General features: G+C 39.3%; 1 protein-coding gene across 1 annotated transcript in view; it reads right to left on the reverse strand.

Annotated features, from left to right (window-relative positions):
* The window catches only part of SRPK1 (SRSF protein kinase 1), an 81,590-nt gene that overhangs the window by 9,519 nt on the left and 53,121 nt on the right, over positions 1-18,950 (reverse strand). Inside the window, 7 exon segments of the mRNA XM_045772028.2 lie at positions 3,346-3,453; positions 10,723-10,823; positions 12,787-13,206; positions 13,586-13,799; positions 14,227-14,252; positions 15,783-15,948; positions 16,824-16,930. Of these exon segments, the coding sequence (XP_045627984.2) occupies positions 3,346-3,453; positions 10,723-10,823; positions 12,787-13,206; positions 13,586-13,799; positions 14,227-14,252; positions 15,783-15,948; positions 16,824-16,930 (1,142 nt within the window).

Consider the following 18,950-nt stretch of genomic DNA (forward strand, 5'->3'; position numbering starts at 1 on the left):
AGCCCGATGCGGGGCTCGATCCCAGGACCCTGCGATCGTGCCCTGAGCCGAAGGCAGACGTTTAACAACTGAACCACCCAGACACCCCCCAAAAATTTCTAAGATTTTAATATTTTCTAAATTTTTTTACCTAGATACTTATAACTAGTTACCTCAAGCTCTCTGAGAGAACTTTATTTTTTGGAACATATGGTAGTTGCTAGTAGTTACAATTCTGTAAATAAGATAACAGCAGAAAAACACAAACCAAATAATCACAATGTCAGAAGTGAAAACTAGAGAAGCTCTAGTTACAAACAAAACACTTTAGTTGAACACCCTTCCCTTTATAGATGAGAAACCTGTAACCAAAACTGACAGGCAAGAAAGCCCATCCTGAAATCCAGGGTTCCTGACTGCCACTCCTGTGCTGGTCTCACACTGACCGAAGAGCCTGTTCTGTGACAGTCAAGGTCATGCTGACAACCAGAGGCAACATCAGTTATGAAATCCCGGTGTGCTGGTATATATTCAGACAGTGCAGTCTTATTTAGTGCTAAAAATGCAAAAGAGCTACCAAGTCATGAAAAGACATAGGCAAACCTTGTATTATGAAGTGAAAGAAAGAACACTCCCTTCTTATAACTGCCCTCTAACTTGTAGTCTCAATCACTAAGGTGGCAGGCAATCTCTTTCTCTCTCAGAAATGGCTCCAATCTTTCCATCAGTTAATTGCATTGGATGCAGAATGATCCATCTTTCCAGACACTTCTGATATTACAGGATTTATTTTACTTTCTGGTTATGGCTAAATGGAAAGCAACATTTCTACATCTATTAGCAAAATAAGAGAAACTGAAGGGAACAAAGGGGGTTCAAGTTTTCATGATATTGTCTCTTGTTAGATAAGTGCTTTCCCTCCCTTAGTCAAGAAAATTCCTACATGTGAGCTGGTCCAAACAGGGGGCAAGGTTAATTCCTCTTTTATCTTTTTGCCTTAGTATTAATATACTAATTAGCAAGCAGGACCTACTCCCCCCCCCCAATTAACCCACTACTAAGAACAACATCATAATAAATCAGATGTCATCTATAAACTAGTTATATTTTGTACTTGGTGGTATCTCTTATCACTTATTTTCTTTAGCAAATCAAATTCCTCAAAATACAAAGCTTTAAGGTATGGCAAGAAAGAAGTGAGATTTTACTCCAATGTTCTTTCATCTTGTGCACACAGTGCCAAACCTTGCATTTCACACAGTCCACCATCTTAACAGACCACTGATATGCCAAAACACAATGATTTCCTAGGTCATGCCGTATTAAAAACATGGTTTTAACTCTATTACCTCTGGAAAACAAAGTTTTTAAGGAATGTGGGTCTCAAGAAATCTATGACCTAAAATGGGGCTTCTAGTTTGTAGCTCCTCAAGTTTTGCCCAAAGTTGACTATGAATAATGTTAATTATTCAGGTTAATAGGTTAATGACAGTTTAATAGGTTTCTGGTTTAGTTTACTCATTTGATGGCCCACCAAAATTTATTAAGTACTGCTATATAACAAAGAATTTGTTTGCTCTTTGTTCCTGTTTCCTGAGAGGAAGCCTCTAAAAGCTTGGCATTTCCAAGTGATGATGACTTTTATCATTCACGTTGTCCCCCTACCCTCTAATCATTAAACCAATGAGGTGACTCATGGTAGGTTCCTAGACAGTTTTAAGAAGAGGGATGGATATGCCCCCTGATTGGACAAGACCCAACTGCTGTGTTAGGACTGAGGCTATGAGCCGGTGTTATCCTAATCTCCAGGGAAGGAAAGGGGACTGGAGATTGAGTTCAACCACATGATCAACATTCATTCTATCAATCACACCTAAGTGATGAAACCTCAATAAAAAACCAGGGTACCTGAAGCCCATGTGAACTTCCCTGGCTGGTGGTACACACTAATGTGCTGGGACAGTGATACGTCCTAAAGACACAGAAGCTTCACCTTTGCGACCCCTTAGGCCTCACCCCATGCATGTTTTCATCTGACTGGTTCTAATATGTAGCCTTTTATGACAAAACTGCAATAGCAGTTTAACACTTTCCCAAGTTCTGTGAGTCATTTTTTTTTTTTTTAAGATTTTATTTATTATTTGACAGAAAGAGAGAGATAGTCAGTGAGAGAGGGAACACAAGCAGGGGGAGTGGGAGAGGAAGAAGCAGGCTCCCAGCAGAGCAGAGAGCGCGATGCGGGGCTCGATCTCAGGACCCTGGGATCATGCCCTGGGCTGAAGGCAGACGCTTAATGACTGAGAAATCCAGGCGCCCCTCTGTGAGTCATTCTAATAAGTTACTGAATCTGAAAGGGTAATGGAACCTCCCAATTTGTAGCCAGTAGGTCAGAAATGCAGGTGGTTTGTGGACTCCAGAGCTTGCAGCTGGTGTCTGAAGGGAAGGGGCTTCTGGAAAACTATGCCCTTAACCCATGAAGTCTGCCGTAACTCTGGGTAGTTAGCTTCGGACTCGCACTGTAAGCACCCACTCAGAATGAGCCAGGCCCTGAACCAGACACTTAGCTACACTAACAAACATGGTTCCTGTCAGCATGGCACTTACAACCTTGTGGAACAGAAACAAGTAAAGAAACACACAATTACAAGTTGAAGAGTACACTCCATTTCAGGAAACAATATAATACATTCCGACAAAGGCTACTTGTGGGAAACCATTCAATATCAACCAGATCTGACTACTTGAATACTTGTTTGACGGGGACAAAGCAGCAATTTAAGACTCTTTGGAAGACTGGGCTTTCACATCTTTTGAGGTGCAAAGGTGTCTGAGGAACTGTCAGACTATACAGAATGACGTAGTTTCCAGGCGTTTCCCTAATCTGAAAACAGATCAGGGCCGCAAGGGCACGGGCGCTGGTAATCTCCTACTCAGAAGTGGTTGTTTAATCCCCTCTGCCGACCCCCACACTGAGAAACGTTTGGTGCCTTCAACCAACAGCAATTTGGCATCAGAAAATGGAATGCTAGATGTTTTAGTTTTTGAGACAGAGAGAAAATTTCAAGCAGGCTCCACGCCCAGAACGGAGCCCAACGTGGGGCCTCGATCTCACGACCCTGTGATTATGACCTGAGCCCAAATCAAAGAGTTGGAAACTTAACCGACTGAGCTACCCAGGTGCCACAGAATGCCAGATGTTCTCAACTAGCTTTGAATTCCTACCTCTCCAGACATAAGATTTAGAGTGCTAGTGGTACATCACAAAAAAATTTCTTTTCGTGTTTGCACATCTGCTGGTCTACTGAGATTACATAAAAGCGACCATATAGCAAGTTTAACAAGTGAAGGTCAAGGGGAAACCCTTACCATGCACGCTGTGCTCCAAATGTCGGCCGGGGTGTTATAGCCGGATCCTAGCAGAACTTCCAAGGAGCGGTACTGCCTTGTTTGAATATCTTCAGTGAAATGTTTGTGCTGAGTAAATGGAGAAGGAAATAGTACATTAAAATTCACTTACTCTAAAAAGTAACAAATCATGAAAAAAATGGAGATTAAAATAAATCTCTTAAGTTTTCCTCAAACCAGTCTTCATTTAGCTAGTTTCCTCAAAGTATCATTTTGATGCTATTAGCTCCAAACAGTACTTTGCTTTCATACCCCATCCACTCCAAATTATTTTTGCAAAATATAAGTTTCACCTTAATATACATACACAGATTAGGGAATAACAATCACTTTTTAAGAAATGGAAAACTATTACCCCAAGCAAAAATTAGGTTGGTCATTTGTCTATAGTTAACAATATTGGTGAACTGTCAACTTTTTAGGTGTAGCAGGTGTCAGGGTTACCTGAAAGAATCATCTTTCAGAAAGCCATATTTAGGAATAAAAATAAGATACCAGGGATGTAGTTCAAAATAATCTGGAGTGGGTGGCAGAGTGGGGGTATAGATGAAAACAGACTGGCAATGAGTTGATAATCGCTGGGCGATGTTAGTATAATGACATAGGGTTTCGTGTTCCCTTCTATTTTAGTATAGCTTTGAAGTTGGCCATAATGAAAAATATTGCAGAAAAAAGCTTAAAATGAGTTATAGACACAAAACAAAATCCAGATAATATTAAAAAACATGTAACAAAAAAGTGTGAAAGATGATTTTTTTTTTTTAAAAGATTTTATTTATTTATTTGACAGAGAGAGACAGCCAGCGAGAGAGGGAACACAAGCAGGGGGAGTGGAAGAGGGAGAAGCAGGCTCATAGCGGAGGAGCCTGATGTGGGACTCAATCCCAGAACGCCAGGATCACGCCCTGAGCCGAAGGCAGACGCTTAACGACTGCGCCACCCAGGCGCCCCGAAAGATGATTTTCTAATCCTACTGGAATTCAAAACCTAGGAAGATCATTTTTTATTTATTTAAGTAATCTCTACACCCAGTGTGATGTAGAGAACTCATGACTCCAAGATCAAGAGTTGCATCTTCCTCCAACTGAGCCAGCCGGGCACCCCAAGGAAGAACCAGCCAGGTACCCCAAGGAAGAACATTTGTGGAGGGGAGATACTAGGCAGAGAACGCTTCAGGTAGAAAACCAGTTTTGACCAGAGCTCCAAAGGGCCAATGACTGATCAAAAAGAGCAACTCCTGTACACCTGGTAGAGGGAGCATCACCAGTAAAAGCACAGAGAGACATCTGCTAGAGCCACATGCGTTTAACTGCTAGGAGAGAGTCTGCATTTCACCTGGCACCACTGTGTGTTAAAGCACAGGACAGTGTACTGCAGCGAGACTGACAAGACATCTGAGGACACCATTCCAGTCATGTTCTGGTTGGTGGCCGGTAATGAAAATCTGAACACTGGTCGTAGAAATAGAGGGAAGAGTAAACCCAGGGACAGTCAAAGACAGAATAAGCAGAATTTAAAAATTCAACGGCTCTATGTGGGAGACAGTAGGAAGACCCAAAAGGAACTCAGTGGCCGAGGCCTAATGGGTTAGCTGTCTGCTGACAAAAACAGAGAGTGAGAGACTTAGGGAAGTGGTTTTGCAGGAAAACAATGGGCTCAGATACTGAGTTTGAAGTGGAAATGTACTGCGGGTGATTATGATACTATGATTTATAAGACATATATAGCTATTCAGGTGTATAAGTCATTCAAAATGCATCTCTTATACATTTGGTCTTTAACCACTCTTTTTGGCTACAACTCCCTAAGCCCCAGGAGTTTCTGGAGCAGTAAGGGCAAAAGGGAGTATATTTGTTATATATGGTCTCATGTCCTCAGTTCCTGAAAACACTTCAGAGCTGTAAAGGTAAAATGGGTATCTTACTCTTAAGCCCCTTTCCACCACAACTGAGTTCATGTTAACGAGCTGACTTTTGGAAAGCACCTAAGAATGGGCGCTGGTTGCTAGAGGAACTAACTAACCATGAACAGAGTCCCACCCTCTGATTTTGGGTGGGGGGTGGGGGGGTGGGGTGGGGAAGAAAGGCTAGAGATTGAATACTCACTAATGGTCGGTGAATTAATCAATTATGCCTATGTAATGAAGCCTCCATAAAAAATGCAAAAGGAGGGGGTTTGGGAAGCTTCCACACTGGGGAACCAGAATGCTTCCACATGCCATGGGGGAGGGCCCCAAGCTCCATGAGGACAAGCTCCTTTGAGACCTCACCCTATGTATCTCTTTCTCTGGCTATGGATTTGTACCCTTTAATATCCTTTGTAATAAATCAGCAATGTAGTGAGTAAACAGGTTTTTCTGAGCTTTGTTAGCCATTCTAGCAAATCAATCAAACCCAAGGAAAGGGTTGTGGGAATCTCTGATTTATAGCCAGTTGGTCAGAAGTACAGGTAACAACCTGGACTTGTGATTGGCATCCTGAATTGGAGGGGGTTGTTGGAACCTCCAATTTAGAGCTGGTTGGTCAGAAGCAAAGGTAACTTGGGCCTGCAACTGGCCTCTGAAGTGGAGAGAGGTCTTGTGGGACTGAGCCCTTTACCTGTGGACTCTCATTTTTCTCCAGGTAAAAAATGTCAGAATTGAGCTGAATTCTCAGACTAGTGTCCAAGAATTGCTTGGTGTGGGAAAGCCTTCACACACACACATGGACTTTAGAATTGGGTCCAGACCTCCTTTTCAGTGATATATTTAGAACAAAGAATATGCTATTCAAGGGAGTTGTCTTTACTCCTTGTGCCTCACTACTGCCTTAAAAAGATGCTGTAAATGATAAATGAGGTCAAGAATCAGCAGGTGGATCAGACACAAACACACACATCCACTCACTCCTAAAACTCCACCTTAGTAAGAACTTAGTGTTAATTTTTAAAGCATAAACGGACAAAGACAGAGAATGAATGACAAAGAAATTAGAGCAATAAAATTTGCAAGTTGAAAAACAGATCACTGGTAAACATCTTAGTGGATCCAGGAAAACTGAATATGCCACTGGTGAAAGCTGAGAAGCACGAGGACGTATACCATAGTACTCCTTGCCTCAGCGCTCAGGGTTTGGCAGTATCAGGTATCACTGCAAGTGAGGGTAGGATTTAACACAGAAACACTGCTTTAAACATCTTTTAAAGGGACCTGCCTGGGTGGCTCAATCAGTTAAGCATCTGACTCCGTTTTGGCTCAGATCACGATCTCACCACCCTGAGATGGAGCCCCAGGTCAGGCTCCATGCTCAACGGAGAATCTGCTTGTCCCTCTCCCTCCACTCCTCCCCTTCCCCCCACCTCGCACTTTCTAGTGAGTTCTCTAAAATAAATAAATAAAATCTTAAAACAACATCTTTGAAAGAAACAGGGCTCCAGAACACAGGGCATGATGCACTCTAACAGCTTCTTCCCTGGCCAGACAGGTCATTTGGAGGTTTTCTCTGGAGTGGGTAAAATAGGGTCTCTGGAGGATGCTCCACACAACTGAGTGGAGAGTATCATTCTGAAAACAGGGCAGTCAAGTGACTATGTAACTGCATGTTGAACCCCATGTTTTCCTGCAGAAAGAAGGCAACAGACATCACATAGGAAGAAAAAAATGTCAAAAATGGGATAATAAATTATATCCTCTGAGAGATAATCAGAGAACCAAAGAACTCTTGAAAAGTAAAAATGTAACAGGAGAAATGAGAAAAAATAATGCTTATAATAACTAGTCAAGAAATCTCCCAGAAAATAAAGTAAAAAGAAAATGACAGAAAATAGGAGAGAGGTAAGATAATACCTGTCTAATACTTGAGGAATGAGATTTCAGAGCTAGGTAATAGAAACCAAGGAAATATAAGAAAAGGAAAAACCCAACCAACCAACCATCCAATCAAATAACAAAGAAAGAATCAAAACCAAAGAACCAGAGTTTCAAAATTGAAAGCACACACCAGGGGTGCCTGGCTGGTTCAGTTGGAAGAGCGTGTGACTCTTGATCTTGGGGTTGTGAGTTCAAGCCCCACGTTGAGTGTAGAGATTGCTTAAATAAATAAACTTAAAAAAAAAAAAAAAAAGGGCACACCAAGTCCTTAGTATGATGGATAAAAACAGACCCAAGTGAGGCATAGCACTGTGAAATAACGATCCTAGAGACTTTTACAGGGGAAAAGGTTTTGTACACGGATCAAGAATCAGAATGGCAATGGTCTTCAGCAGCAACAAGTTAGGGAACTAGAAGATAATTGAGCAATGACAAACATTCTGAAGGAAAATTATTTTCAACCTAAAACTTTGCATGCGGCCAACTGAGTGTGAAAGTAGGACAGAGACATTAGCAGACGTGCAAGGTGCACCCTCCCAGTCTCACACACCCCTTCTTGGGAAGCTTCTACAAGTTGTATATACTCAAAAACAAAACAAAACAAAAACCACAAACAAAAAACAAAAAAATAATCATTTTACAGTAAACCAAGAAAGATGACCAAAGAGACAGAAAGTAGGGGATATAAAGAAAGAGTAAACATAATCTCCAGGATGATGGTGAAAGGAAATCCGATTGGCGGTAATGCCACAGGCCTACGGGACAAATCCAACAGGTGAACACAGTTTAGGAGACTCCAGGTTCCAGACAGAGCTCTTCAGGAAGAAGCTGAAAGGATACTCAAGGTATCTGTATGCATTAAAGTATACATATTTACGCCACTGGGTGAAAGCGGGGGGTTGAATTAAGTAATAAACAGTACAAAGATGACTAAGCAAATGAAATACAGTGTTAGGCAGAAATGGAAAGAGAATCAAGATATGCTCAAGATAGTGTTGGGTCCCAATAATGCAAACACGGAATGATTAGCCAAAATTATATTAAATTGGGAACATGGGGGATGGGTGAAGTGATGGTACGTAAATCCTGTATAATGCCTAAAACTGAAAAAAAAAAAAAAATTGGGAGCAGTACAGCCAAGTTATTTGTTAGCAATATGAAGGTAAATACTGTTGTGTGGGGAGTAAAAAACTGGCAAAGGGAGGGGACAGATTTTTGAATCAACATAAACTATATACATACATAAAGATAAGAATATAGTATTTTAAAAAATCAAGCAATCTGAAAATCATATCCAATTCCATTACTGAAGGCCAGATGCTGCTCTGCTGCAGAGATCAGTAAGATGTGGCATCTGACTAGGATCCAGCAGGACAAGACACTGATGTCTAGTTCACACTGTGTCCTAGTACCAAGGTCAGAGCATGTGCCAATATATTTGCTGAAGGAGTAAATGAATGAAAAGAAGGGAAAGTATAGGGACACATTTAGCATAGGGACACATTTTTTAAAAAGAGAAGAGACACGTAGACAAAAAAAGAGAGAGTTGGGGCGCCTGGGTGGCACAGCGGTTAAGTGTCTGCCTTCGGCTCAGGGCGTGATCCCGGCGTTCTGGGATCGAGCCCCACATCAGGCTCCTCCGCTAGGAGCCTGCTTCTTCCTCTCCCACTCCCCCTGCTTGTGTTCCCTCTCTCGCTGCCTGTCTCTATCTCTGTCGTATAAATAAAATCTTTAAAAAAAAAAAAGAGAGTAATTGTGGTAGTAGAAGTGATGTGAAAAGTCGCAGCAGAATAAAGAAGTGTGCCAATTGGGTAAGAAAATAATGGAGGAAGGTGTTCTAAACACAAAGGCCCAGAAGCTTGAAGCAGCTGATGTTTGTACCATGTGATATCTGTGACAGAGCCAATGTGCTTCTCACAATTCATTTACTTAAATATTTATTGAGCACCTCCTAGGTACCAGGTTCTGTTCTAAGTACTGTGGATACAGCAGTGAACAAAAAAATCTGTTGTGATGGGACATACATTTAGGGAAAGGGATAGTAAGGAAACAACCATATAGTATCAGACTGTGTGTGTGGTAAGTGCTATGGAGAAAAAAAATTGAGGGGGGAGGGGAAGACAGAGACAATACAGGAATGAGTATAATAAAGGTGTATGGGTTTGGAGAATGGTGGTTTGCTAATTATTTTAGGTGTTCAGGGGAAGAGCTCCCTAATGACAGCCGAATAGGCACTTGAAGAAAATGAGTGAGTTGTACACATTATCTTGAAAAGAAATCCAGGCAGAAGGAGGACACCATTTGCTTGGTGGTGTGTGAGACATGGTCAAGACTTCGGCGTTCATTTTGAGGGAGGTCACTGCAACTCACATTTAAAAGGATCACTCCGATAGCTGTGTTGACAACAGTCTGTAGGGGACACGGGCAGCTGAAGGGAGAGAGTGAGTAGGCTACTGCACTCATCCAGGTGAAGACTGGCTGGCCCAGACCAGACTGTGGTATGGTGGAGTAATTCTAATTACTTGAAAAGTTTTTCCCCTTTCCTACCAGTCAGTATAAGCTCTGACTTCATTTTTTTCTAAAAGGTTATCGCAATATCCTAGAAGTGAGATCCTTCTAGGGTATGAATCATTAGGTACAGGATGCCATACGGAATAGAGAATCTGAAGTATAAAAATAAATGTAAAACCTATTAAAGTGGATTTTAAATAATGCACAGTTTTTGCTTCAGCAATCTTCAACATTCCTGTTTACAAAGTATATGACTCCGAGCAGTTCATTTGTGCAAATCATTCTACTGTAGATTTCTGAGGTGTCCATTAAAAACAATGCCCTCCCCCAAATTCTTAACTAGGTAAACAACAGTATTAACAGGACACTATACAACAAAAATCCATTTTTAAAAAAGCACCCAACTTTTGACTTAGGAATTCTATGTTTAGGTCATGTCCTAAGGACAACCACACAAAGATTCATGAGTAAAGATGCTATCACAAAGAGCTATCAAAAATGTGTAAAAACTAAGTACATTAGAGAATACTACATAACCAACTGAATTTGATATAAATTTCTGGTTGATAAAGAAAGTGTCCAAAATATGTTAAATGAGATAAAAGGTCACAATCAGTAAGTCAGATTCCAACTTTGAAAATAACGGGGAAGTATGAACATAAGCATCGTTGAGCATGAAAGTGAATTAGGATACAGATGAAACAAGACTGGCCAGGAGTTAACATTACTGAATCTGAGTGATAGGTACCTGGAGTGGGAGTGGGGGCTGCTTTATTATACTACTCTCTCTACCTCTGTAAGTATATTTGAACTTTCCTATAATGGAAGATTAAGAAAAACGTGAAAAAATAGTCACTAAAATGTTAACTGGCAATCTGGGTATAGACCCGCAGATGTTTTCTTCCTTAACACATTAAAGTTCAAATTTTCATGCATTCCTAGTCACTTCAAAACACAGCACTAAGGCAAGTTTAACTTACCACCCAACACGCATTTCCAAGATCAGCAATCTTCACTTGGAGCTTTTCTGCATTTTTTGGCTCAAGGGGATTAACAAGAAAATTTCCAGCAGTGGATTTTCCTATAGACAAAGGGTATCATTAATAAGAGTGTTTAGTGAACACAAAAATACCCAAAGGTTAATAAAATTCTCTGAAGCAATATACCCCAGGCCTTCAACTGGAAAACTTCACTAAATTTTGTAAGATAAAAAGACTACAAAAACAAAGCTGGGGGCATCACGATGCCGGATTTCGAGCTGTACTACAAAGCTGTGATCACAAAGACAGCATGGTACTGGCACAAAAACAGACACATAGACCAATGGAACAGAATAGAGAACCCAGAAATGGAACCTCGGCTCCTTGGGCAACTAATCTTTGACAAAGCAGGAAAAAACATCCGGTGGAAAAAAGACAGACTCTTCAATAAATGGTGCTGGGAAAATTGGACAGCTACATGCAAAAGAATGAACTTGACCACTCTCTCACACCATACACAAAAATAAACTCCAAATGGATGAAAGACCTCGATGTGAGACAGGAATCCATCAAAATCCTAGAGGAGAACATAGGCAGCAACCTCCACGACATCGGCCAAAGTAACCTTTTTCATGATACATCTCCAAAGGCAAGAGAAACAAAAGATAAAATGAACTTGTGGGACTTCATCAAGATAAAAAGCTTCTGCACAGCCAATGAAACAGTCAAAAAAACTAAGAGGCAGCCCACGGAATGGGAGAATATATTTGCAAATGACACTACAGATAAAAGACTGGTATCCAAGATCTACAAAGAACCTCTCAAACTCAATACACGAGAAACAAATAAACAAATCAAAAAATGGGCAGAAGATATGAACAGACACTTTTCCAATGAAGACATACAAATGGCTAACAGACACATGAAAAAATGTTCAAAATCATTAGCCATCAGGGAAATTCAAATCAAAACCACATTGAGATACCACCTTACGCCAGTTAGAATGGCAAAAATGGACAAAGCAAGAACAACAATTGTTGGAGAGGATGTGGAGAAAGGGGATCCCTCCTACATTGTTGGTGGGAATGCAAGTTGGTACAGTCACTCTGGAAAACAGTGTGGAGGTCCCTTAAAAAGTTAAAAATTGAGCTACCCTATGACCCAGCCATTGCACTACTGGGTATTTACCCCAGAGATACAGACGTAGTGAAGAGAAGGGCCATATGCACCCCAATGTTCATAGCAGCATTGTCCACAATAGCTAAATCGTGGAAGGAACCGAGATGCCCTTCAACAGATGACTGGATTAAGAAGTTGTGGTCCATATATACAATGGAATATTACTCAGCTATCAGAAAGAATGAGTTCTCAACATCTGCTGCAACATGGATGGCACTGGAGGAGATAATGCTAAGTGAAATAAGTCAAGCAGAGAAAGACAATTATCATATGATTTCTCTCATCTATGGAACATAAGAACTAGGAAGATCGGTAGGGGAAGAAAGGGATAAAGAAACGGGGGGTAATCAGAAGGGGGAATGAAACATGAGAGACTATGGACTCTGAGAAACAAACTGAGGGCCTCAGAGGGGAGGGGGGCAGGGGAATGGGATAGACCAGTGATGGGTAGTAAGGAGGGCACGTATTGCATGGTGCACTGGGTTTTATACGCAACTAATGAATCATCGAACTTTACATCGGAAACCGGGGATGGTGACTGTATGGTGACTAACATAATAAAATAAAAAAACATTAAAAAAAAAATGATGGACATCTCTTTAAAGAAATAATAAAAAAAATTAAAAGCTTAAAAAAAAAAAAGACTACAGCAACACCCTCAGTTTATACAGTTAAAACCGACCTCTGCCTTCAGAGCAAGTGACAGGCTGTGCACCCACTATATGACCAATACAATTCAAAATTAGCTAAAAATTTATACATTGAAGGTAACTTGGGAACCTGCTATGAAGCTTTATTTACAAAGACATTGGTAGATTTAGAGTAGAAATTCATGAATATGCTATTCAGGGAACGAGTACTGGGGAAGTATGTCTGTTCAGGTACCTTTGTTGTCCAGTGGTCCATTCTGTTCTTGCTCTTGCTCGTCTTCACAGGGGATCTCTGCCCGAATGCTTTCTTGAAGTTGGCTGATGTCCTGTTCACTGAATGACTGGTCTACGTTTGGTGAAGCCTGGCACATCATGGTATCTGACACCTCAGAGGTTACAGGTGTGCAAGAGTCTGTTTCTTGAGATGTGCTGCTGTCTCCATTTTGGGAGCTTAGGAAACTAGGTTCCTGCTTCAAATTTTGGACATCACAGTCATTAGCATTATGGAGATCCTCTTTAAGCCTCAATGTTTCTTTATTACTGTTTTCAGTATAATTAACGATTTCAATTACTCCATTGCAATTAATTTCTGCTGCACCACCCTCTACACCACGTTCCATAAGTGTTTGATCCTGGTCAATGGTACTTGACTCTTCTAAGGAACAAACAGACAAAAAGGATGTATGTGTATGTGTATGAGTGAAAGAACAAAAAAATTTCTCCACAAGATTAAAAACGTTTTCTAGAACTTATATAGGGTGACATAAAAACATGACTGAACATCTAAGACCTATTGATGGAAGGACAAAAAGATCTTCTTATCCTTACTCAACTGCAAAATGAGGTCTATGCTCCATTTCCACAGAAAAGTCAGAAATTACATTTGAATATTACCTGCCTGACATTTATGAAGGTTCTATACTCTTACTGTATAAGGACACCCCCAGAGATGTGTTGTATGCATGAAACCACTATATCATAGAACAATGATAAATTAATGTTAAAGTAAATTTTTGTGTATGCTCTATTTATACCAAGTTTTTCTTGGGTCATTTTATTAGGTGGGTTCTCTTTCAAGGGTCTTTCAACAGGACTCTCTGATTCTTCTTGCTTGTTTGGTCTTTTTTGCCCAGGGCCCGACTCTTTCTCCATTTCCTCAATTTCCTGCATTCGCTTCTCTAGTAATTCTGCCTGGCGCTTCTGCTTCTTCTTCAATTTCTTCTTCTTATTCTTTGACATTTTGTCAGCCTGGGCGGAGATTACAAACAGATAAAGCCTTCAGGTGGCTAATCCATTACCCCCAGTTGGAGATAACTGTTAACTTTAATATTTCCTAATTAAATTTCACTCTTTTCCTAACATAGCACTTAAGTTTCTCATTAACTTAAACAATGTGGATACTCTTATGAAACCAAATAGAAACAAACTTAACAATAAATTTTGGTCCTCTGAGCCGTCTGTGGGGCTGGTGTACTCTCAGACACACTCAAGTTTATAGAAGCCTCACCAGTACAAACTTGTTAAAGATGCGTGGCATTTATTGGAGAAAATATAGAAGCGCAGGAATATTTTTTTCTTTGGTTTTCAAACTCTATACAAACTGTGATCCCTAACAGAAGAATCTCTGCCCACTGCCCACAGATCAGAATTAAACATAGAAACACCTTATACTTACTGGTTTAGGCTGGGGCGCAGTACTGACTGAAAAGAAAAGAAAACCAAGTAAGAATCCTGGCATTCAGCAGGCCATATAAGTTTATGTTATAGAGAAAACTACTGTTTTTAAGCAACTTTGGTAGAGGTACCATCTTTTAAAAAAGAATAATGCATATGAAAGTTGGCAAATTTAAATTCAAACAAGTTAAATTCTTCTCCAGATAAAATCCGTATATGCAAAAAGCCAAGTCCCCATTTCTGGTTTCCACTATTAATGCTGCAAAAATCTCATTCCCACATGTGCTTAAAATAGACAATGACAGGCAACAACCCTCATCCCCACCCAGAACCCCCATCTCTTAATTCTTTCCCTTGGTGCTGGTCAGTTTTAAAAGAAGCGTGGCATTAAGAGCTACATAGTAATTTGTAACATAGCATGTTATGGATATTAGTTTACATTAGGTGGGAGGTAGAATCTTCCTTAAAAACATTTTTTTTCTTTAATTGTGGTAAAAGCCACACAAGGTAAAATTTCCCTCTGAGCCATTCTTAAGTACACAGTTCAACAGTGTTAATTACATTCACATTGTTGTGTAATATTTCTAGGGCGTTTTCATTTTGGAAAAATGAAACTCTATGCCCATTAAACAACTTCTCATTTCCCCCTTCTTTAGTCTTTTTTAAAGGAAGCCTATGATAATTGACATTTCAACTTGAGATCAAGAAAGTTCCTCCAAAAAAAAAAAGTTCTTCAAACATAATAAAACTACTAAAATTAAAATCTATACCCCAAATGGCAAAAAAATCATCGTAATCATAGCCATCATTTATTTAGCACATAATACTGCGTGGCAACCTATGAACTGCTTTAACATGGAACTAATAACAAAAATTCCTGCATGAGGAAAAGGAAGCCAAGACACTTGCTCAAAAACACCCAGCCAATGATGAAGCCAGGATTCAAACCAGGTCTGTCTACTCCAGTGCTTAAACTCAAGTTCTTGATAGCAAAGTTATCCTGCTCCTGCACAGATCACACTGACCTATAAGCAAGCATGTATGTGTGACCATAGTCAGAGGTAAACACATCAAAAACGGCCACTGAATCATAAGAGAAAATATTTTAAAACAAAGAACATGAATCAGCTTTTACAGTATACAAAATATCTGTACCCAGAAGACACAATTTCTAGACTTCTTTCTACAGAAGAGCAAGACTAAAGATTAAAAAAGTCTTGAAGGCTGAGAGATTTCTTAATAGTACTTAATACTTAAGTACTTACTGTTATTTTATTGTTAAGTGAATGAGTGATGCTTTACTTAACTGCCTGGTAATAGAATAAAAATAGGAACTTCTCAACTTTTTTTTTTTTTTTTAAAGATTTATTTATTTGAGAGAGAGAGAGACAGAGAGAGTGAGCAGGGAGCCTGATGCGGGGCTTGATCCCAGGACCCTGAGATCATGACCTGAGCCGAAATCAAATTGAGTTGGACACTTAACCAACTTAGCCACCCAGGCGCCCTGGAACTTCTCTTAACTTCTAATGAGATCCAAAGTACTCAAAGAAAACATACCTGCAGATCCAGAAGGTGGAGGAGCTCCAGATCGCTGCCATTCTGTTGCTTCTGCAGCCAGTCTTCGGATATACTGCTCGTTCACTGACAACAAGATGTTTTCTGGTTTAATGTCAGTGTGGATGATACGGCACTTGGTGTGTAAATAATCCAGACCCTGTAACACCTGGATGGGAATAGAGCAGTAGACTTGCAAACACAGAATACAAGTCTTTCTGGAGAAGGAAGAAATCACAATACAACATTTAAAAAAATAAAAATATAAAAACAATATGGTACTTTTCAACAGAGAATAAAGCATTTTAAGTAAGGCACAAAGAAACTTCCCCAGAAAGATTTACTTGTAAACTATGAGCAAAGGCAAGAGCTTATAATAAAATTTTTTAAAAAGCTAATTGTTTTAAAAAGCTAATTGTATTTGGAGATATTTAATGAAGAACATAAAGGCTGAGAATAAAAGTCAATATGCTCTTTAAATGTTGAAATACAGGTGATGAAAGAGATTTAGATATCTCTTAATTCAAATTTCCTTGTTGAACTGAGAGAACTGAGGTCTCTTGATTCCCAGTTTAGAGCTCTTCCTACCAAAACACATTATCCAAACAAATTATTTGCCCTTTGGAGTATGAATATTTTTCCTGAGAGTAAACTTCTTTATTGTAAAGCTATTTAGAATATTAGAAAGTATCCTAGAATAATGTTCTATAAAGAGACAGTAATAATCTGACATAGCAATTCCCTATTAATATATAATCAATATTTGCAACCAGAACTTCCAGATAAGGGCTCCAAATTTCCAGCACCAGTCACTGAACACATCTTCCCCTCTAATGATTATTATAGGAGATGAATCTGGGAAAAATGTTTTATTGCGAAAACACTTAAAGACAGAATAAACACTAGGGGCTGAATAAAACACCTAATTTTGGCAATTAAAAAAAATCCCTAGTTTTTAAAATAAAAATTCTATTGGATATAAGAAACTCCCGACACTTTAAGAATATAAAACAATCACCACATAGAAAATATTAGGATACATACTTGCTGGATAATTTTTTTGACACAAGGCAGTGGAAGCCCTTGATAATTGGACTTGATGATCCACTTGAGCAGATGATGCCCCAAAACTTCAAACACCATGCAGATATCTAGGAGTTTGTTAAGGAAGGAAAAGGGAGGCACAAGAGAAGAAAGACGCCAGGTAAAATGTGTTCTACTCCAACGAAATTGTTACTGTATTATTCTTTCAGTATAAAAAGTTATAGAGTATGACTAAAAAAATAACTAGCTGTTAATATACTGAATTCCAAAGGCTAATGAATGCTTTAGTTACTGAAAACATTCAAGAAATGGAAAATTCGGGGAGGGGGTGGTTTACTGATAAAACTACGCACATTAAAACACTCAGAGTAAAAGAAAAGTGAAACCTGCACATTCAATTAGTGAAAGCACTAGCCTTAAGTTGTTGATTACTTGTCCCCCCAGTGCAAAACTAATGCTCAGGGTAACAACTCCTACTCTCATGGTCTCAAAGCAAGAAAAAATAACTTCTGCTTTAGCTACAGGAGATAATGTACCAAAACTTAACCTAAAAAAATGTGAAGGCCAATATTTTTTAAAAATAGGAAACTGACTATGTTCTGTAGTTTAACAGAATTAATCTTGATTCTAGTGCCACCGTGTGTTCTCTTTATGTATCAACATCCAATCACCATAAGCAGGAGTAACTCTATGAGCCTACTAGTGTGCAGGGCACCGCTGGGATTTTAGTATGTTGCTACCTTACACCTCCAGAAATTTCTACATATGGGAAAAGTCGAGATATACATATGTAATAATGACCTAGTGCCCAGACTTTTCCTTTAAATAAGATTTTCCACTAAAGGAAAACCTGGGCTCCTTGAGGAAATGGCCAAATTCTAGGTGAACCTGGAAACCTTGCTATGTGAACAGTAATGGAACATATCAAGAGGAACAGCTTGGACAGGACGCCACTGGCCAAGTTGAAAGCACTTTAAAAAATGAAGTTATGCATTAACTATAAATAAAAACTGAACGAGTCCAAACAGATACTTTAAAAAGTATGTGTTGTGGATAGGGAAATACCTTTTTAATTTTTTTAAGATTTTATTTATTTATTTGACAGAGACAGAGACAGCCAGCGAGAGAGGGAACACAAGCAAGGGGAATGGGAGAGGAAGAAGCAGGCTCCCGGTGGAGCAGGAAGCCTGATGCGGGGCTCGATCCCAGGGCTCTGGGATCAGGTCCTGAGCCAAAGGCAGACGCTTAATGACTGAGCCACCCAGGTGCCCCTCTTTTTAATTTTTTAATTATTTTTAATTTTTAAAAAGATTTTAATCTTAATTTTAAAGTAATTTCTACACCCAACATGGGGCTCAGAATCACGACCCTGAGACTGAGCCAGCTAGGTGCCTTTGGAAATATCTTTTTTAGAGAAAAAGTCAAGTAATAGATATACAAAGAAAGACAGAAATAGAAAACCACCATTTTATAATTACTATAGTAATAATTGATTCAAGTAAGAGTCAACAAACACTAAAACTACTGAGTTAAAGATTGTTGGGAACAAAATAACAATATCACCCCAGACTGCTTATTAATTATGAAAGGACAAAGGTACTTCTAAACAGGGAAATCGGAAAGACTGTGCCTTAACCTAGTGATCCAACTTAGTACCCACTAATGATAAAGCACATACTGATGTCAGGTACCCTCTGATGTAATACACTGAGAAGAATAAAACATCATCCATGTAGTATATGTGACAAAAATAATCTGGATTTAATTTTCAGGAAATCATCAGACAAATCCAAATTAAGACACAAAATATCTGCTCTGGATTCTTCAAAAAAAAAAAAAAAAAAAGGTCGATGCCATTACAGGAAGGCAATGTTCTAAATTAAAGAAGATTAAAGGGGCATACTACCTCAGGGAAACACAATCAACACTTTAATAAGATAGCATTTCAGATTCACTAGAATAACTAAAATAAAAAGACTAACATGACCAAATGTAGGGGAGGATATGGAGCAATTAGAACTCTCATATTTGCTAATAGAAGTATAAAATGGTACAACCACTTTGGAAAACTGGCTGGCAGTTTCCCAGAGTTAAACACACCTAGGAACTTCTGCTTCTGTCAAGATG

This window comes from Ursus americanus, chromosome 32, assembly GCF_024610735.1.
Source record: "Ursus americanus isolate L20-20 chromosome 32, mUrsAme1.1.p, whole genome shotgun sequence".
NCBI lineage: Eukaryota > Metazoa > Chordata > Mammalia > Carnivora > Ursidae > Ursus > Ursus americanus.